General features: G+C 39.3%; 1 protein-coding gene across 2 annotated transcripts; it reads left to right on the top strand.

Moving 5' to 3' along the window:
* Positions 1-443: 443 nt before the first annotated feature.
* LOC143281127 (thymidine kinase 2, mitochondrial-like) lies at positions 444-20,274 on the top strand. 2 transcript variants are annotated; one of them, XM_076586127.1, is made up of 11 exons: positions 444-965; positions 6,336-6,636; positions 7,741-7,853; positions 8,687-8,761; positions 9,663-9,719; positions 10,071-10,160; positions 10,607-10,680; positions 12,935-13,023; positions 13,350-13,429; positions 15,074-15,154; positions 16,166-20,274. In XM_076586127.1, exons 2-11 carry the CDS (start codon positions 6,453-6,455, stop codon positions 16,247-16,249), a joined length of 927 nt encoding a protein of 308 aa, XP_076442242.1. In that variant the 5' UTR covers positions 444-965; positions 6,336-6,452; the 3' UTR covers positions 16,250-20,274. The 2 variants fall into 2 exon arrangements, with proteins under 2 accessions (XP_076442242.1, XP_076442233.1); XM_076586118.1 differs by having other exon boundaries at positions 6,081-6,636.
* The last annotated feature ends 222 nt before the right edge of the window (positions 20,275-20,496 follow it).

Genomic DNA, 20,496 nt, shown 5'->3' with positions numbered 1-20,496 from the left:
ATAGGGAAAAAGACAATGGGACGCAAATCTTCAATATGTAAAGCATAATTTTTTTTAGGTAGAGTTATTTCCCATGGATCACGTTTCCGTGTGTGTGTGTGTGCCAAACATTCCACAGCAAGCATGAAATGATTAGACATTCTGCACTTTTTTTCGTTCAAGTTGACACTGAGACCGAGACCACTAATCTAAAAATAAGAAACAGAGAACTGAATAGGGTGGGAGAGACGAAATGAAACTTTTTTTTTTTAACCACGGTAGCGAGACAAACACGATGACAAGTGAGAAGATCCCAACCAATGATAGCTTAGGGGTTACAGATTCAAGAGAAAAAAAAGCGTAAGTAGGGGGCCGAGGAGGGGGGGGGGGGGGGGGGGGGGGTACCTTTTTAAAAAAAAATTGTAGAGAAAGTGGCCAAACACAAACCGTGATTCAATTGTGCCGTGAGCAAAGGAATAAATCATTGATCGATTGCTTGAATGGATACTTCCTGTAGACCAAGCTCGAAGCGCTTCAGTTTACAAACACTGACGGAGTCATTTGCACAACGGGCTGCCTACTGACCTGCCAGCCGGGGTAGAGCGGGTGGAGCTGACTGACGGCTAGTGCCACTGCAGCATGGACACTCCGTTATCATTCGTTTCCTGTCATTCAGTCAGATTTCAGGCACGCACAGTACACACTCAGACATAATTATCGATAATGTGGGAGAAAGATACGTATTTCTCCATCAGTGACTTGAACAGAGCCGAGGGCCCGGCAGAACTGAACCAGTGATCCCCGACGGAGGTTTTCCACTGCATACTTATTTGCAATGTCCAATGCTAGTGGGTGAGTTCGTCGCCATCTTAACCACGGCGGCCATTGAACTTTTTGATCGACGCAACAACTGTGCCAGGTCTTTTTGGACTTTTTGACCTTTGACTATTGTTGAAATACGAGCTTGTACTGACATCACAAGGCAGGTACGTAAAATTATATTATTCTTTATGCTCCACGGCAGGAGCTAAGGCCAGAGAGGGAGCTATTTTTAGCTTTGCGATCGTCATACTTCACAGCTTCTTACCAGTCTACACGCAGTGCTAAAGTAATAAACACAGAGAATTCTAAAAGTTTACATCGCCCCAGTCATGCCTGATACCCTTGACAATGTATTGTAGCCCCACAAAACCAATACCAGTGCTCCTAGCTCTAATAGGGCTTGCACACTGTACACCGCCACACCAACCAGCATTCAGGGAAGGCATCACCATGAGTGCCACTTCATCTCAAACTTCACAGAACACTGAGAACAGTCCCGAGATCTGTGAGCAAACCAATGAATCTTCACATTATCCATGTGGAACTTGTGACTTGGAGGTTAGATGGGACCAAAGGGGAGTTGCATGTGAGTCGTGCGGACACTGGTTTCATGCATCATGTGAGAATATTGGCACTAAATCGTACAGCCGTCTGAACTCGAGTGAGATATCTTGGCACTGCTTTCTCTGCGGGAAACCAAATTACAGCACCACTGCTTATGACCTGTATGGAGTTGAACACTCAGAATGGAATTCACTGTCAGATACAACGCTATCTGTCCCACATGCGAGTTCTGAGTTCAAACCGATGCATGCTTCCACACCCACACGGGCAAGTAGGCAAGATAAGCAAAAACACAGACCCCTTAGGGTGTTAAATATCAACTTTCGTTCTGCAGTTGGCAAACGAGCTGAGATCCTCAATCTCATCGAAAGTATTAAACCCGACATTGTCATCGGAACAGACTGAACCTGGTTGGACGGTGATGTAAAGGACAGTGAGGTTTTTCCTGACCAGTACAGACTTTACAGAAAAGACAGAAACAGAGAGGGTGGAGGTGTGTTGGTGGCAGTCAGGGAATCGCTGAAGAGTGCCCGAGCACCGGAAATGGAAACAGAGTGTGAGATAGCTTGGATTAAGATCCACACAAACGAGAGAAAGACCCTATATGTGGGTGCATACTACCGACCAGATAAAAGGGATGCAGAGAGTCTTCAGCACTTCGAAGTATCACTGAGGCGCGCCAGACACTCTAAGGCAAACATTCTCATTGCAGGGGATTTCAACTTCCCAGGCTGGGAGTGGAGTAGTATGACGCTGAAAAAAGGCACCAGTTATGTTGAGCTCCGCAAGCACTTTGTAAATCTCCTGAATGATGTGGGCATGGAGCAAGTTGTTCAAGAGCCAACACGCCTGGAGAACACCCTTGACCTGGTACTGACAAACTCCCCCCACTTGATCCCAAGAGTAAATGTGATACCCGGCCTGTCAGATCACGACATTGTATTTTGTGAGTTCCAGACAAAAGTGACACTGGGACCTCAACCCCAGAGGCAAATCCCTATATACCAGAAAGCTAATTGGGACGGCATGAGGAGTGACATGAATGACCTTCACACAAAGCTGCTGGAGGCAGACACGGACACCACGGTAGAGGAACTTTGGACCATTTTCAAGGACAGTTTACATTCCAGTATCAAGACCAATGTACCTCATAAACTGTCAAAACCACAACTGAAGCTCCCATGGTTAAATACTGACCTGAGACGTCTCATACGAAAAAGAGACAAGGTGTACAAGAAGATGAAGAAGAACGGCTCTGAAGATCTAAGAACACAGATGCAAGCCCTTAGAAGAGAGGTGCAGAGAAAGCTCAGAAGAGCACACTGGAACTATGTCAATCAACTCTTTGAACAGCGAGAAGAGGAGAGCACAAAAGCTGAGTCATCCAAGCGTTTTTGGACATATGTCAAGCACCAGAGGTCGTCACGGACTGGAATCCCCCCACTTAAGGCCAATGGACGCCTAATAACCGACTCCAAGGAGAAAGCACAAGCATTGAATGCCCAGTTTAATCAGGCCTTCAGTGAGGGCAAGATCTGCACAGAGGAGGAGTTCTATAAGAAGTGTTCCATGACACATGAAGCCTCCCACTACCCGACTATTAGTGACATCACTATTTCAGAACAAGGAGTAAAAACCTTACTTGCAAACCTAAACCCAGGCAAAGCATCGGGGCCCGACAACATCCCACCACGTGTGCTGAAGGAACTGGCAGGAGAGTTAGCCCCAGTCCTCACTATCATCTACACAACCTCACTACGTCAGAGCACAGTGCCGAGGGACTGGAGAGAAGCCATAGTGACACCTGTCTTTAAGAAAGGGGAACACTACGAGCCCAGCAACTATAGGCCTGTTTCGCTGACCAGTGTTCCGTGCAAAGTGATGGAGCACATTGTGGTGAGCCACCTGATGAAGCACCTTGAGACAAACCAGATCCTGAGCCCTCGCCAACACGGATTCCGCAAGCATCGCTCCTGCGAAACACAGCTCCTTGAGTTCAGTGAGCAGATGACGGAGACCATGGAAAGAGGCCTTCAAAGCCACGTGGTCGTAATGGACTTTGAGAAGGCATTTGACAAAGTAAATCACAGCCTCCTCTGTCATAAACTGAAGCACTACGGTGTCAGGGGCCAGTTGAATACATGGCTTAGAAGTTTACTTCAAGATCGTCGACATGCTGTGGTGGTGGACGGTGCATCGTCGGACTACTTCCTGGTGAAGTCCGGAGTACCGCAGGGCTCAGTCGTCGGGCCATCCCTGTTCCTCACGTACATAAACGACCTTCCTGAAAAGGTGGAATCGGACAGTCGCCTTTTTGCAGATGACACTCTTCTCCACAGAAACATCGCATCAACCGAGGATCAGGGCATCCTACAGGAGGACTTGCACCGACTGGAAGACTGGGAGAGCCAGTGGGACATGTCGTTCCACCCGAAGAAGTGCAACGTCCTCAACATGACGCGATGTAGAACAGTAAGGGAGAGCTCCTACACCCTGCACGGCCATACACTGGAAACAGTCAGCTCCACGAAGTACCTCGGCGTGACAGTACAGAGCAACAGCAGCTGGAATGCACACATCGATGCTGTAGCTGCAAAGGCCAACCGCACACTGGGTTTCCTTCGTAGGAACCTGAAGATTGGCTCAACAACCATCAAAGAAAGAGCCTACAAGTCCCTCGTCAGGCCCATCCTCGAGTACGCCTCTACTGTATGGGACCCCCACCACAAAGACGACATCAACAAGCTCGAAGCAGTACAACACAGAGCGGCGAGATTCGTCCTAAACCGACACAGAAACACCTCTAGTGTCGGAAACATGCTGGAACAACTCATGGCCTGGCTTCGCTGACGAAGATCTAGGAAGGGCGTTGTCCACGTCTGATGCAGGCACGCTCATGGCTGACAAGGCCAATGCGGGAAAAGCAGAGTCGGCCGCAGCGGTTGCAAGGGAAAGTCTGGTCTGGGTTCGCGGCTGCAGCGTCGTGGTTCTTCCTCCTTCTGCGTTTGTCCTCAAGGCTGGCCCTGCGGTTGTTTTCGAAGGAGGAGACAGCTTTGTGGATGGTGCGTCGCCAGGTCTCTCGATCAGCGGCTACTGCGGACCACTGGCGATGGTCAATGTGACAGGCACCGAGAGCTTTCTTCAAGGAGTCTTTGTATCTCTTCTTGGGTGCTCCTCTGTCACGGTGGCCAGTGGACAGTTCGCCATACAGCGCGATCTTGGGCAGGCGGTGGTCCTCCATCCTGGACACGTGCCCTGCCCAACGTAGCTGGGTCTTTAGCAGCACTGCCTCGATGCTGATAGTCTTTGCCTGCTCCAGGACCTCGACATTTGTGATGTAGTCACTCCAGTGGATGCTGAGGATGGTGCGAAGGCAGCGCTGGTGAAAGCGATCAAGCAGTCGTATGTGGTGCCGGTAGGTGACCCAGGTTTCGGAGCCATACAACAGGGTGGGCAGTACAACAGCTCTGTACACGCTGGAACAACTAAAGTGGCCCAAACTACAACAGCGAAGGAAATCGGCTAGACTCGCCATGCTCTACAAAATCCGTCACAACCTGGCCAAAGTCGAAACAAACAACCTCATACCAAAGAACAGAAGAGGGAGAGGCCACACCGATACGTACAGAATACCATCATGCCGCACTGACTAACGGAAATTTTCATTCCTGCCACGTACCATCAGAGAGTGGAACTCACTACCAGAAGCTACTGTCACTGCCCCTTCCCTTGAGGCTTTTGCCTCAAGGATGTCCCGAATGTCTTAATAAAAGCCCTGCCCCACCGTCATCCAAAGTAAGTCAAGTGAAGGACTAGGGCTCTGCCGGTCGGGGCTTGATCCCGGGGGCCGCTTCGGTAGCCGGAAAGGCCTGGTCCTGATGACTGAAACAGTTGATGGTTCCCCCCCCCCCCCCAACCCACCCACCCACCCACCACTGGGCCCACCATTCTACCCCCTCCATTCCATCACCTAGGAAGGTGGGTCATGCTGCTGCGCTCCTCCCCATTACGGTGTCAGAATGGTCAACGTGATGACCGTGGACTCCTAACAGGACGAAGAAGAAGAAGAAGAAGAAAGGGATCTCTCTCTCTCTCTCTCTCTCTCTCTCTCTCTCTCTCTCTCTCTCTCTCTTTTAATTCATAACCATCGATGCAAAATCAACACATAAATTTTACCGTGGCTTCAGTCGTGGCATCATTAAGGCGTCTTGATGTGTCACTGAAGTTCAAGTGTCTAGTTTCAGTATCTCAAGAAGGCGTCACTGACTGCGTTCGGACTGACAAATCCGTATACGCTACACAGACCACATGCACCTGCTTGGCACGGCTGCAGATGCCTGATTTGTGTACCTGTCAGAATGATTTCTTCAGCAGAATTTGGCAAGCTGCACACTTATGTCGCCATGGATTCTTTTCCAGTGCTCCAAGCCAAGACTTCTGCTTATCGTCTCATCGGATTGACGAGACGCGCTTGTGTTATTTTTAATAAGTGTGACAGTGTACGAGTTTGGAGTTTTTTGTTGTGTGTGTGTGTGTGTGTCTTTGCGCGCGAGTGTGTGTGTGTGTGTGTGTGTTACTGATCGATTGTGGGAGGGGCATGTAGGGCCAGGGCTGTGAGTTTAGTTTCAACGCACAATGTTTATTGATTGACGCGGGCTATTGCAAAATAATGCGCAATCACGGTTCAAACTGCTTCGCGGATGAGATATTTTTAGTGCAGGAAAGTCAGGAGCGCACTAGAAGCGAGAACACACTTCAAGAACGTTCACTCTCTGGGAAGCTAACGGGACGTGAACTTGACTCGTGTTTGGAGTGCCTCTAAACTGTCATCATCATTTGTGTAGCCTTTGAGTAACCGAACAACATGGATCGGCGAAACTTCTCTATGTTATGTATTCATTCCATCGATGTGTGACATTTAAAATGTTTTCCTGAGGTAAAGAAAGACTAGTTTGTTTATCTGTTGACAGCATCGTCTGCCATTTTCGTCATCTTTCTTCTTACCGGTAGAGGGCGCTTCGATATTGACCTCAAATAAAGGTCGTGACCTTTGCCAGATCAGCCAATGAAATGTTCTGACTTCACAAATGTGTGCTTCTTGGCGGACTTTACGACTGGCGCCCAAAGTTCTGTGTGCCAGTGTGAGGACCGAAAAATTTTCCAGATCTCTAATCTCCGACAAGTTTTTGAAGGAACCTCGACAGAAATTCCAACAGACAAGACTGCTCAATATGTCCTTCACAAGAAATGCAAAAGATCTTGACATCAAAGGTGATTTTCAGATTTTTGTTTCTTACTATTTGTACATGTAATGTCATTCTCATGTTTTCTGATTTTGTGATTAGGTATGACCAAGCTGTCCTAAGCTTTAAAACGGACAAAGATATTTTTTACTTTGATCATTTAGATGACTTACAAATTACTATATGCAACTGCAGATTAAGCATTTATGATAACAGCATTTGTATCCAGCTGTGCTCCCTTTAGTTTTGGCAATTTAAGTTTGAATAGCTTACAAAAGTTAAAATGGAATTGGAAGAAACCAAGAATGAAACAAAACAGCAGTAACATGATTTCAGATTCTGAATTTATTTTGAAAATGCAAGAGTGTTCAATGGCAAAAATTATAACTTGTTTGCAAGTACAAAATGTCCATATTCAATTTGAAAGTGATCACTGATTGATCAAGAAAGTCAAAATTGTAGTCTTTTGAAATGCACTTTTATAGATGATTTATGTATGAACTTGATTTTAGTGATTGATAATTATGTAATTAAAAAATGACATGTTTATGACATAAAAATATTTCACTATGCTAACACCAACAAAACTTCTTTCTGTATGGAAGAACATGTAACAGTGATCTAAGATGTTAACACAGCACAGGAGAACTAATCAGAATATTGCAATCATTTGGAATATGTTACCAACAAATGACATTCACCACAACCTATATCAAATAAAGAATCAAGTAGACAATCATCCTAACTACATCTTGTTAAACTTGTACTACCACTATACTGTCCAGATTTCCTTAGATAAAAGTAATATCAGCCATGCCAAATTAAACTAAAAGAATTTTGAGAAAAGACATCAAGACACAATAACTATAAGTCCTGGTTGTTTTTAGAACCTGAACCTGAAAAAGGTATTGGCTGATTTCCATCCCAGCACTTGTTGAAGCATCACCTGGGTTTTGACCAGATACCAGAACCCTAATGCACAACCTTGCAATCAGCATCACACCTGACATTCAAATCAAATAGATCATTCATTCATTGTTGTGATATGGTTGATTACCTTAGTATTTGTGCATTTCTTTTATCTCCATAAAAATTGCTCACAATTCATTAATTGTTTGTGTAAAACTTTCAGAACAAGATGGAGTTGACACGTCTTTCAATGAGGCAGACTCTGGTTTCATCAGTGAAAAAGACTTGTCTTTCAACTGTGCTGATTGGTCTTTTGGGGACAAGAGCAAATTTACAGTAAGTCATTCAGTTGTGTTTGCAATTGCATGTTGTTAGTTTTTTTTTTTTTTTTGTTTGTTGTTTTTTTCTCATTTTTAGTATCGTACCAGTCACCTCAAATTGGTTTAAATATTAAGACAGTAGCTTTAGTAGTTAAGAAATGGATTATGTATTGTATGATTATATTGATGTAATGTGTTATGTTAACAAAAGATGTTTTTGTAAAGCACCTAGAGTAGATTTCTGGATAGTGTGCTTTATCAATATCCATTATGATTAGTAGTAGTATCTATGTCACAAATAGGTCTACACATGTTCATGTTAAGGAACCAGCAAAACCTGTTGGTTAGTTGGTGTGTCATGGTATGGGACTGGGAGAAACTGATTACTCTTTTTTTTTTATTTGACATCTATACATTATAATTCATGTAATTTATATTCTATAACATTTCTCAGTATAATTATTTGTGGAACATATGAGTACACTTACATTTGATGAGATTTCTTTTTAACAGATCATTTGATCATAGATGTGTACTTAAGAATTAAATCTGGTGTAGAGAAACGGGGAAAAGCTGTAGTAAGAAGCAAGCAAAGAAAGTCTCCCACATTCCCACTTACAATCACACCTTTCTGACCATTTCATGATACACTATACACCGTTTAACTTTAAATAATCCTTGAACCATACAAAAAAATAAAGGAAAATCACAAATCAAACACTTAGCCTTAAAAATGTTTGGTATGTTTGTTTTATTTTAATTCTCTGTTTGACCTGTATTCAATAGTGTACAACTTTTTGTTGTTCACAATATAAATAGCATGAAATTGTGTGGCCCTTGTTTTTTCAGGTATCTGTTGAAGGAAACATCGGGAGCGGGAAGACAACCTTACTGGAATATTTCAAAGAGTCTTCTACTGTTGAGGTAAGCATTTTTCACCACACATGCAATGTCTATATATATTACATTATATTAAAATTAATGGAAATAAAATGTGCATGATCCACTAATCCAAACAAAATCTTGGCAGTTACTGGGTTGTTTTTCTTTTCTTTTCAAAGAGAAAGAGATATGTTCCTTGTAAATTATGATCAGTTTCAGATACACAACCAATGATAATCTATTTTTAGTCAGATAAAAACTGTATTAAGATTTGTGAGTTTTACTCTCTTCCACTCCACCCTTTTTTCTTCTTTTTTTTCTTTTTTTTTTTCCAAGAAAATTAAGCCCATGTTTCATGTCATCATGTTCAAGTATTTGAAAGAAATCTATGCATTTGATTACCATCCTTTTTCATTAAAAGAAATATGCTGCTTGAGTTTTGTATATCTATCATTCCATGTAATGTTTTGACTAATGTTGCAAACTACCATTTATAACACACATTTTATAGTATTGATCTATTATTCCATGTATTGTCTTGACTAATGTTGCAAACTACCATTTATAACTCAAATATTTGATAGTAATGTGATACAGTTTAAGTTATGGGTTAAGATACAGTTTCAGATGCTTTGAAGATGTTTTAAGAAAAGAGAACTGTAGACATGCCTTTCTTTTTATGTTAGGTAGAAAATAGATCTGCTCAGCAGTTCCAAATTTGCTTTCTGAAGTAACATTTATGGAAAGTCATTTGATTAGTTTTTTTGGATTTCATTGCGCTCTGTTACTTGTATTTGAATTAAGTCATTTTTGTATAAGTTAAAAAAATAAATAAATAATAAAATTAAAAAATGTGAAAAAGAAATTGTGTTATGTTACTTGTATTTAAATGAAATCAGTTGTAAAATTTTGTGTTTTGATTTATTTCTTTGTATCTTTCCAGGCTTTGCGAGAACCAATTGAGCAATGGACCAGTATACAAGGAAAACACAATGCTTTGGTAAGAGATCATTCTTAATAATGATATTAATGCATTTGCTTCCATGTGTTTTGGGGGTGTTGGGGTTCTTATATTTGTTATTTTTTTGTTGGGAAGAATGTATCACAGTATTATTTGAGCTTGAACAAAATCAACATTGGTCATTTTAATCATGAAAGAATTGTGGGTAAAGTTTAGTGAATGCTACATCTGATTTTCATTATACTTGTTTATTTTTCATACAAAGAATTATTGTGATCAACATACAAAATATGTTAACTTAGCATCCTTTGACTTGGTGTTATCTGTGATGTATTTGTGATTACGGCTATCATCAGCAAGCTTAACACAAACTGCTTCAAATGTCTGCAGCAACTGCTATACGAAGACCCAAAACGCTGGAGTTTTTCCTTCAATATGTATGCTCAGCTGACTCGAGTCCAGATGCACATGAAAGAACATGTAAGTCAGTGATTCTCTCTCTCTCTCTCTCTCTCTCTCTCTCTCTCCTCTCTCTCTCTCTCTAATTTTGAAATAATTGAGTTATGCAATGCAGAAAATGTAATGAATTTAATTGTTATACTATAATATTATTGTTTAGGTTTCTTGACATGCTGCTAATTATTGTCAGTTCATTTGTCCACAGAGAATTGTGGAGGATAACTTCAAAACATTTATTTAGAATGTTGAAACTTTGACTTCAAATGTTATATATGTTTTCCATTTCACTAAAAGTGGTGGCCTTTCATTAGGGAGCTACTCTTGAAAACAATGCTAAGATTTCCAAATTAAGTTTGAAGGAAGAAGGTGTATATTTGAATGTTTAGTGTGTTTGTATTTAACAGGTTTAGGACTGATACATTGGGAAAGAAGGCTATAAAGCATATGACATGTTTTCTTTTCTACAGATAAAGCCAATCAAGTTGTTGGAGCGATCTCTGTACAGCACACGACATTGTTTTGTGGAAAATGATTACAGAAAGTATGTGTGTCTCTCTCTCTCTCTCTCTCTCTCTCTCTCTCTCTCTCTCTCTCTCTCTCTCTCTCTCTCTCTCTCTCTCTCTCTCTCATTGAATACGCATATAATTTAGTTGTATGTCTAAACACTATTGTATATTGCAATACTTAATATACAACCACAATCAGTGTCCTACATACTTCATGTTTTTTGGTGTGTGTGTGTTTTTTATTGGAGGGGGGGGGGGGGGGTTGTTTTCCATTTTCATATGTATCAGGATTATATGCATGTGTAAATGTAATGTCCTTACTTCTACTTGTCTGTGTTACCTTGTGAATATTTTGATTCATTTTCATTTTCTATAATTTGCCCTGAGGGCTGGATGGAAAAAAGCACATGTATGCTTATTCCACTTCCCTCAATAAAAAAAACTTTGTTCGTTCGCTTGTTCTCTCTCTCTCTCTCTCTCTCTCTGTCTCTCTCTTGTTGAGAGCATAGTTGCAACTTTGTGTGCTATGTGTGGAATTTATGCACATGTAAGTCAGTTGAATGATGCTACACATGTCTGTGAGACATGCATATCATATGTATGTCATTGTGAAGATGTGTGTGAATGTATGTGTGTGGTGCTTGGGTTTGTATATGTTGGTTGGGGGAAGGATTCTTATTCATATACTAGCATGCTTGCCTTTTTTTTTTTAAATCAAAAGTCTAGCCACTTAAGTAAGGTGCTAGTTTGTTTTTTGTTTTGTTTTTTGTTGGTGTGTGTGTGTTTGTTTTGTTTGTTTTTTTGTTGTTGTTGTTGCTGTTGTTTGTTTTTTTTGTTTGTTTGTTTGGTTTTTTTGGGGGGGACGTCTTAGATGTAAAATAGCTTGATATATGAAAGTTTGCAGACTCTATATTAAATCATTCTCAGTCAGAATATTTCTTTTATATCGGCGTCATTTGCAAAATACCCACCTACGTGTGGAGTTTAACGGCCTATTGACTATTACACCCTGAAGGTCAAGTTGTTGTTTGGGGTATTTTCTGGAGGGGCGGGGGTTACAAAATAGCATTGATATACTTAATGAAAAAAGATAGTCATTTGGGGGAGAGAATAAAACATTCTTGACAATCTGAATCATACAGGCCTCAAAATCTAGAGTAATGTGATTAAAACCACAAATCAGTACCGTGTGTTCGCATTGAAATATCCCTCCCTTTTTTTTTCTTTTTTTTTTAACCACTGAAATTAGCGATCTTGAAAGCTCGAAATCGGATGCGGATCAATACCAAGGGAGATAATTTAATGGTTTCGAAAGTTTCTCAACAATCAAAACCCTAAGGCTAGTGCCTACATTTATCTCTGTTCTTGGATAACTTGTGTTGATAATACATAGATTTGCCCATCTTTTGAACAATAAAATAAAAATGAATTAACTTTTATATCAATAGAATAAACAAACAGAAAAATTACCTAAAGATCGATACACACTAACCCTGTGTGGCAGCCTGCACAGTATAATAATCTCCCCTGTCTATAATATACATTTTCCGCTTATATTGACAAATTTTCAAAAAGAAAACTTAGGATATTTAATAAAATATAGCAAATGGTTTTCCATCAATAATTTGTTTCTTTTTATGGAATAATACTTGTAAGGTTAAAACTCTTTTTTTTCATATTGTCTTTTTATTTATATTATAAACATATACAGTTTATTACGTTGAAATAATTTAACTTCATTAGGGAAAGACCGCGTTACGTGTTTACTATTGAAATATTAATTTCTTCTTCTTCGATTTTGTGCACTCCCGTCCATGTGGACTGGGAGATTAAAATTAAGAGCAATGTGAAAGATTAAGGTAAAAGAAAGAAATCTCCTGAAATACTGAACCTTAATCAAAAGATAATGCTTTTGAACTAAGTAAGGTCTTGTCCAGTATTTTGAGTTTGTGTAAATATAGAAACTTTTAGGGAGTACTGCATAGAGCTCACCTGATCGGCCAGTGGCATATCAAAGTGTGGATCTCAATATTAGATTAGGGAGTGAAAAAGTGTACATATTATATATTTATAAGCATACAGATTGTGATTTCAAGGAATAGTCATATTTGTACATTATAGCTTTGACATCACATGTATAATGTAAAATAAAATTGCGTTCTTGTCTTTTTTCTTTTGAAAGCCTTCAACTTTTTTAGTTGTTGGGTTTTGTTTTTTTGTAATATCTGTTCATTTAACAAAGCGTTATTGAGATCACATGACTCAGTGGAGACATATTTTGTTACACAGCAACATCATCAATGGAATGGAGTACGCTATTCTCACAGATTGGTTTGATTGGTTGGTCAAGTCCCAGAAAGCTGACCTGGATCTCATTGGTAAACTTTTTCTTTTGAATCATATCCTTATTTACAATTACAGTTTAAGGCATAAATGTGTGCTTAATGCATTATCTAAGGTTGTGGAGGTGCAAAAAAAAAAAAAAAAAGGCTTGTCTGAGTAACAGGAAAATGTTCATTGTTTGCAAAATGTGAGTTGTGAGCCTGTAATTTATCTTAGCAGGTATTTTTCTTCTGTTTGTTTTGGGGGTTTTTTTATGGCTTATTCAAATTTCAGTATGTTCACAAAAGATAATCCTCTCTTTTTTTTTTTTTTCTTTTTTTTTAAGTATATTTTATTGATTTTATTGCTGACATGTCTACAGTGTATGTGAGGGCCGATCCAGAGGTATGCTATGAACGTATCAAGAAACGTTGTCGCAAAGAGGAGGCTCTTGTCCCATTTGTAAGTTGTTTTTCTTCCCATTATATATTGACACTTGCTTTGTGTTGCACTTATACTCTTGTGTGAACAAGTTTAAACAACTAAAGTCAGGTGGTTTAAAAAAAAAAAAAAAAAAAATTGATGAAGAAAAACATTTTGCACTGAACATTTGATTAGGCATCAAGTTCTACACACATTCTTAATATTCTGAGATGCCAACTGTTACAATTTTGCCATATTTTGTAATGCTGAATCATTTTTTGTTCCAACATTACACCAACGTCAAAATTGTTCCAACAAGTTCATTTTTGACGATATAGCATGGTCACATACTTTCCTGTCGTAACATTAACCAGATGCTCTAGACCTATTGATCACAAGGCCAGGGTTGGTCTCATGTGATAATGCTCAGCTAATTGAAACAGCATTGAGTGGACCAATCAGCTTAATTGCTGCAGTTGCACTGTGTTGCACGTAGGCCCAGGTGTTTGTATGCATTGCTGATAAAATATACATTTCCTGATGTGGCTCGGAGTCTGAGTGTTCCTACCAGATTAAAAATGTTCCTTCCAAATTTTGCTACAAACGCTTGACAGGGGCTGGCATATCTGAATATCATGACTTGTGTTTCCTTCTTTAGTGTAGCGGACAAGTTAAGATGATAGAAAACAAGAAATGTGTTCTGTAACTGAAGTCTTGCCACTCCGTGAAATTGCAGTGTATGTTAAGGGATGACATGTGACACTCCAGAAGCACTTTCCCAGTAAGATTTCTCACCACACCTGTCAATTTTTTAATGATTGTTATGCTTATGAATTAAAGCTGTGTTTTCTTTATGCACCTGATTTCATGTCCACTGCAGTATTTTTGAAAGCACATTATTTTAAGCTACACAATACCCACTGTTGAGGTGGTTTCAGGGTAAGCAGGTGAGATTTACAAATCTTGCCCATTATGTTTAATGTCGTTGGCAGGGTTGTTGCATAGCATCTGCCAGTAGGAGAAAAAAAAATAACTTGCCGCTCTTTGGCAGCCAGTTTTTACTCCTTGCAAAAGGTCTAAGTTACTGACATGGGTGACAGTGAGTTTTTGCTTGAACTTTGAGGGTAAAAAGATAAGAGGCGGGGTTGTGGGCGCTGTAATGTGTGATTGTTTTGTCTTGGTGATGATACCACACATTCTAACCACAAGAGGCATTTGCTAGTTTTTAACGTCTAATGAATTACACAAGCACTGGCATTCAAGCATTGATACACATCGCACAGGCACAGGTGAGGTGGAAGTGAAAGGGACACAATTACAAGTGGCCCAGCTGCCAGCCTCTGTGTGTGTGGTAGTGCTGCATGCGTGTGTGTTGCTGTGGTGTGAGGTAAAGAGCTGGGAGTGGAACTTGCAGGCAGAGCAAGTATGTTAGAGGCATCGACTCACTGTCAAAGACTGAATGATTTTTGTCCACACATGTAAAGTTTTGGGTCCATGCCTTGGTGAATGTGTCAACCCATGCAAGCATTTGGGTTTGTGTCAGTTGCAATATTTTTTTAGAGCCTGTTGATTTAGACTACACATCTTCAGTATGAACTTTGTCATTGTTGGTTTCACGGTTGGGTGATGATTTAGATCTCTCTCCCCTGTCACGTATTTCAATGAAGGATGTTGTTGTTTCAGTCGCTGATCAAGGACTTGCACTTGCTACATGAGGAATGGTTGATAGAGCAGAAACATTTCAAGGTCCCAGCCCCTGTCTTTGTAAGTGACATAAGCTGTGAGTTGTATTGTACACAATTCATAACAATTGGTAATGCTGTGATAAGGCATAAACTTAAGCATCACTCTACACTGTGTTTCTGTAGTTTTTCTACTGAACAGTTCATTTAAATTTAGGAATGTCTCATTGTTGTTTGTCATTTGGTTGTTAAGCCTTTTACAGCCATTGGGGTGGTGAATTCATATCCACTGTGTCTACGGATCAGCATAGGTAGGACAGACCCAATCCTCTTGCTGTTGTAACCTTCCCCAAGTCAGGTACCCATTCACACCTGGGTGGAGTGAGGAAAATCAGAGTAAAGTGCCTTTCCAAAGGACACAACTCAATGTCAAAACAGGTGATCGAACCGTGGCTACTGGATCACAAGTCCGATGCCTTACTGAGTCTGCCACAGCACATCACAGATTTGATTATTAGTCTTTGTCTGTCTTCCTTGGGTGTGTTGATCAGTCATGTATAACGTACGTCTGGCAGCTTACAGACTTGAATGTTTTTGAGAGGGGGGGGGGGGGGGAATATGAACCTAGAAACCCACATTTCAAAGCCAGTAATTGTTCACTGGTAATTTGGTTAACATTTTAGGTGCAGCTGAGTATTATAAAAAAAAAAATTTTAAGAATTGCAAGAAAACTTCTGACACTTTCTAAAATATGGTGTGAGGACTGTCTTGCCACTTCTTTCTTTTATGCCCTCATTATGACTGTTCAAACGAGTCAGAAATACAGTTTCCATGTCAGATTCTCCTCTTTTTCTCTGTTTTTAAATCTAAGTGGATATTGCTAGATCTGGTAAGGCAGACCCTGCAGAGACACTGCTTTTTGTGTGTGTGAGAAATTGATTATTGCAAGCAAGTCATGGCAGTTACTTCTTTTTTTTTTCAACAATAGCCCATGATAAGCTAAAAATAAAATATATACATGTCATTAATGAAAATGATAAATCATGCTAATCTGAGGATCTGAAAGTGACATGAATATGATTTGTATTTGCAGGTGCTGGATGCCAACAAAGACTACAGTGAGATGAAGGAACTGTATGAGACACATCGACGGGACATTCTGTGTGGCTGTGTGTGACTCCATTGCTCTCTGTGAACATTGACTGTCACCGTTCATCATCATCAAAGTCAAACTCTTAGTCACAACAACCATGGAAAGTCTTCAAAAACCCAATATGTTTCTCATTGTATATAAACTCCATCACTTTGCTCCGTGTACAGTATTGCAGGTCAAGAGCTCCATGATGAAAACTTATCGATCTCCGTCTTTGTAGGTGTGTCGGTATTGAATGCCTTTGGAAAGGGAATTTGTGTTTGTTGATGTGTCTGTATGGTATGCCTTTGAAAAGGGATTTTGTGTATTGTTGATGTGTCTGTATGGTATGCCTTTGAAAAGAATTTTGCGTTTGTTGATGTGTCTGTATGGTATGCCTTTGAAAAGAATTTTGAGTTTGTTGATGCGTCTGTATGGTATGCCTTTGAAAAGGGATTTTGTGTATTGTTGATGTGTCTGTATGGTATGCCTTTGAAAAGAATTTTGCATTTGTTGATGCGTCTGTATGGTATGCCTTTGAAAAAGGACTGCCAATGAACCAGCCATACTCCAGGTTGTTGTTTTTTTCAGTCTCCTGTACATAGAATTATGGGTAGAATCTGTTCTCGTCTATCATTTCCTCCCTTTGTTAAATTGTGCTCCAGGTGTGTGGTGAAGTAATAACAAAATGACTGTTTCTTATGATAATATATTGAATATCTGTGTGTGAAGAAGCCATGATGGTTGTGTTCTGAATCGTATATTTTTGTTTCATCTGTTCTGCATCTGCCTATCACTAAAATTGGTGATGTCGGTTTGCCTGTTGTCAGTTCCCCTATGTGCTCAGTTGCTCTCTGTGTTCATACACATCCATGTGTCTGTGTCCCAGTCTTTTGTGTTGACTGTTTAGTCTCATGTATAAGTAATTTTGATACAGAAACATTTGTCCACCTTTCTTGCTCTGGACACTGACAAAGCTTTATCCCAAACTGAGTTGTATTGTAATATTTTTATTCACTTCAATGAATGCACTCATAATATTTCGCCCTGTCTCAAGATCCATAGTTCATGGAAGCTGATTATGGTATATGCACACTAACATTAGTGTATGTATGCGCATATTTGTATGCTTGAGAGGGGGAAGGGTTAGGGGAGCTGCTGAGGACAGTCAGACTGTCAATAGGCCATTGAAGGTGGTGGCACAATCAAAGAATAGGCAAAACAGGAATTGGCGAATCAGATCTGCACCTTTATAATGATATGTTTATTAAATCTGTGTATAATTCTGGACAGGGCTGCATAAAGGCAGTTTGTAAGAATGCAAACTGTAATTTGTGAGCACCTATATGAGTACGATTTTGAGATAAAGAATCACCATTGTGACCTCAAACTGATATTCAGACATCCACAATGTATGGATAAGTTCTTTCAAAACCCATGTGCACACTCATGCTTTATCACTCAGGTTTATGTGTATGAGCTCCAGTGTTGTATGCACATGTGTGAATATATGTGGGTGGGTGTGCATTCTTTGATATAAGTGACGTGTGTGTGTGTGTGGATGGCTGTGAAATTAGTGTATTGCACTGTCAATGTTTATTTGATGTTATCAATATTTCACTTCAGTCTTTGCCTTCTGTGTATCTTTTGTTTTTATATTTGAGATTTACTTGTTTTAATTTCATTCTGTGTTAATGTTTTATTGAAACCTAGGGTAGGCTCTGAAGGCCTGATCAGAGCACTGGTTTCGTACATAGATCAAGCATCTGCCCACCCCCACCCCACCCCACCCCCCTTTGTTTTTTTCTTTTTTTTTTTAACATTAAGCACATGTAGTTTAGTATATGGACCAGTACCCACACTGACACCTTGAAACTGAAACTCGTTCATTCAAAATATTTATTGCATAATCTTTATATATGTTTACTTATAGAGTTGGCTTACCGGTAATCATGGTCGCATCTGTCTACAGCATTCAAAAGTCAGTCATTTATGAATTAGTTTTGTTTTATGTGTACAGCAGTTTTACCACACTATTTGGTTGACAGGCTCCCACTCTTTTGGGACAGCAGATGCTGAATGTGTTTCTGTTTCCATGACATTCCAAATTCCAACTCAAGAGTTTGACATTCTTAACATAAGATAAGGATGATTTTATCATCTCATTAGGAGAAATTATGTGTTACCTGATCTGCATTTATTCATTTCAGTTCAAAAGACTTTAGTGTCTGTTTCAAAAATATACGCTTTGAAATGCTCTGAAGTAACCACATTATTGAACAGTATGATTCTGATTGGGATATATTTCTGCCTACAGACAACCAAAAATAGACATTGGTTTAATCTGTCATCAGCCTGACATCAGCACTGAAGAAATCTTTTGGAACATATCTTCGTATCAAGGATCATATCTCCAGCCCCTGACATACGGTGTCTGGTCTGGAAGCTTGATATTTCTGAGGCCATCCTTATTCCTTGTTGCTTCTGTTCTGTCTTCCGTTATACAAAACATAAGACCAGAAAGACATAATAGGGATTTTGATTGTATCCATTTGAGAAAACCAGCTCTAGGACATTCCTTGTGTGTTTGAGAACAGTTGAGAAACAAATACACATTCTTAGAGACAACATTTAGTTACAAAGCAAAATGTTTTTAGATAAATATAAAGAGATGATCATTAATCATATGATTGTATATTTGATATGAGTTTAACAGGTAGATTGTGTGTGATTTCTGTTTTAGTTAACAACACTACTGGTTAGGCAACACTAAATGTTGGGATCAAAATTTTAAAAACTGTTTTGATCCACGCTGCCTCTGTTTCCATGGTACCAAACAATCCTGACCCTCATTCTCATTGCAAGCATGTAGAACATCTGACAACAAATTGTGCTGTTCAGATACGTCTCATGTTTATAGCGATCATCACTGATGGCAGCAATATATTTGTAATTGTCTTTTTCATCTTTTATATATATATATATATACCACTTTGTTCATGTTTGTGGGTCAGTTGTCTTTTGCTGGCTGAATCAATGCATATTTTGTTTCTTGGATTTGTGTGATAAATATAATCTGTTTTTTCCACCTGTAGTTAGTTTTCAATATATAGTGGAATTGAGATTTCTGCCTTGATAGTGCTGGGAAATTACATTTTGGTTCTGTTACAGAACTCCCTTCAGCAGCATTGTCGTTGACATGAAACATATTTGCATAGTATCATAATCATGTGCTTGTCAATACTCTTGGGAGAAAATGCAATTTGTTGTTTTTTTTTCTTTTTCTTTTTCTTTTTTTTTTTAGTGACAGGTCTAATCCAGCACCTCTTGGGGTCAGATTATGCTGTTATATTCTGCTATATATATAGTTTTATCATCAAAGAGAAAATCTAGGGAATTATTTCACTCTGATTCATTATCCATTTTTTCTCCTCATCAATACAAGCAATATTTTCTGTTACAGACAAGGCAAAGTATCTCAGTGTTTTTACTTTTATTGGTTGTATTTCAAGTCATCAAACAAAACACATGTACCTTTGGACAAGGCCCCCAAACCCCACTCCCACCTTTCCCTTTAAAAAAGAAAAAAAAAAGATAGCTGCATTTGTTCATCTATTAAAAAAAATCTTCAAAGGTATTTTGAAACCGTTTATAATGTCAAGCATGTACGATCATAAATAGTCAAATCAAAAAGAATGTTAAACTTAACAGATTCCTATGGTTAGAAAAGTAACAGAATTATTTTTAACTGTATCACGGTTAGTTTGTAAATTATTGAATATTGGTAATGTTATGTAGATACTGAAGTACGAAAGACTGATAACTGAAATGATATTTATTCAATCACGTCAATTTGTCACCATTCTTGTATTAACCTAAGGGCAGAAAATGCTAAATTTTTTATATGTTGTTGTTTTTATTCAAATGCCATGGCCTGCATTTTATAATTGTTATTTCTTGGTTTATTTTCCTCTCTCTCTCTCTCTCTCTCTCTCTCTCTCTCTCTCTCTCTCATAATTAACAGAAAAGGTTTGAATGTGATTGCATTTTAAAACTCTGTGAATGTGTGCTCCACAAAAATAAAGTTGAGAGCAAATACAAAGAGACTGGCTGGTATGGACGTGAGTATTGTCAGTATTTAATATGGTCATTCAATTTTTTTTAAGTTGAGCGAGAATTAGTAGCTGTCTTGAAGATTTGAACAAGATACAGTTTAATAAATTATAAAATTTTATTCCTTCAATTGCTTGTCACTGGACTTGCTCCAGAGGTAGATTATCAAAGTTGTCCAG

This window comes from Babylonia areolata, chromosome 1 (genome assembly GCF_041734735.1).
Source record: "Babylonia areolata isolate BAREFJ2019XMU chromosome 1, ASM4173473v1, whole genome shotgun sequence".
In the NCBI taxonomy this organism is placed as follows: Eukaryota; Metazoa; Mollusca; class Gastropoda; order Neogastropoda; family Buccinidae; genus Babylonia; species Babylonia areolata.
Note: the sequence above shows the minus strand (reverse complement) of the source record. Positions and strands in the feature narration are given on the sequence as shown.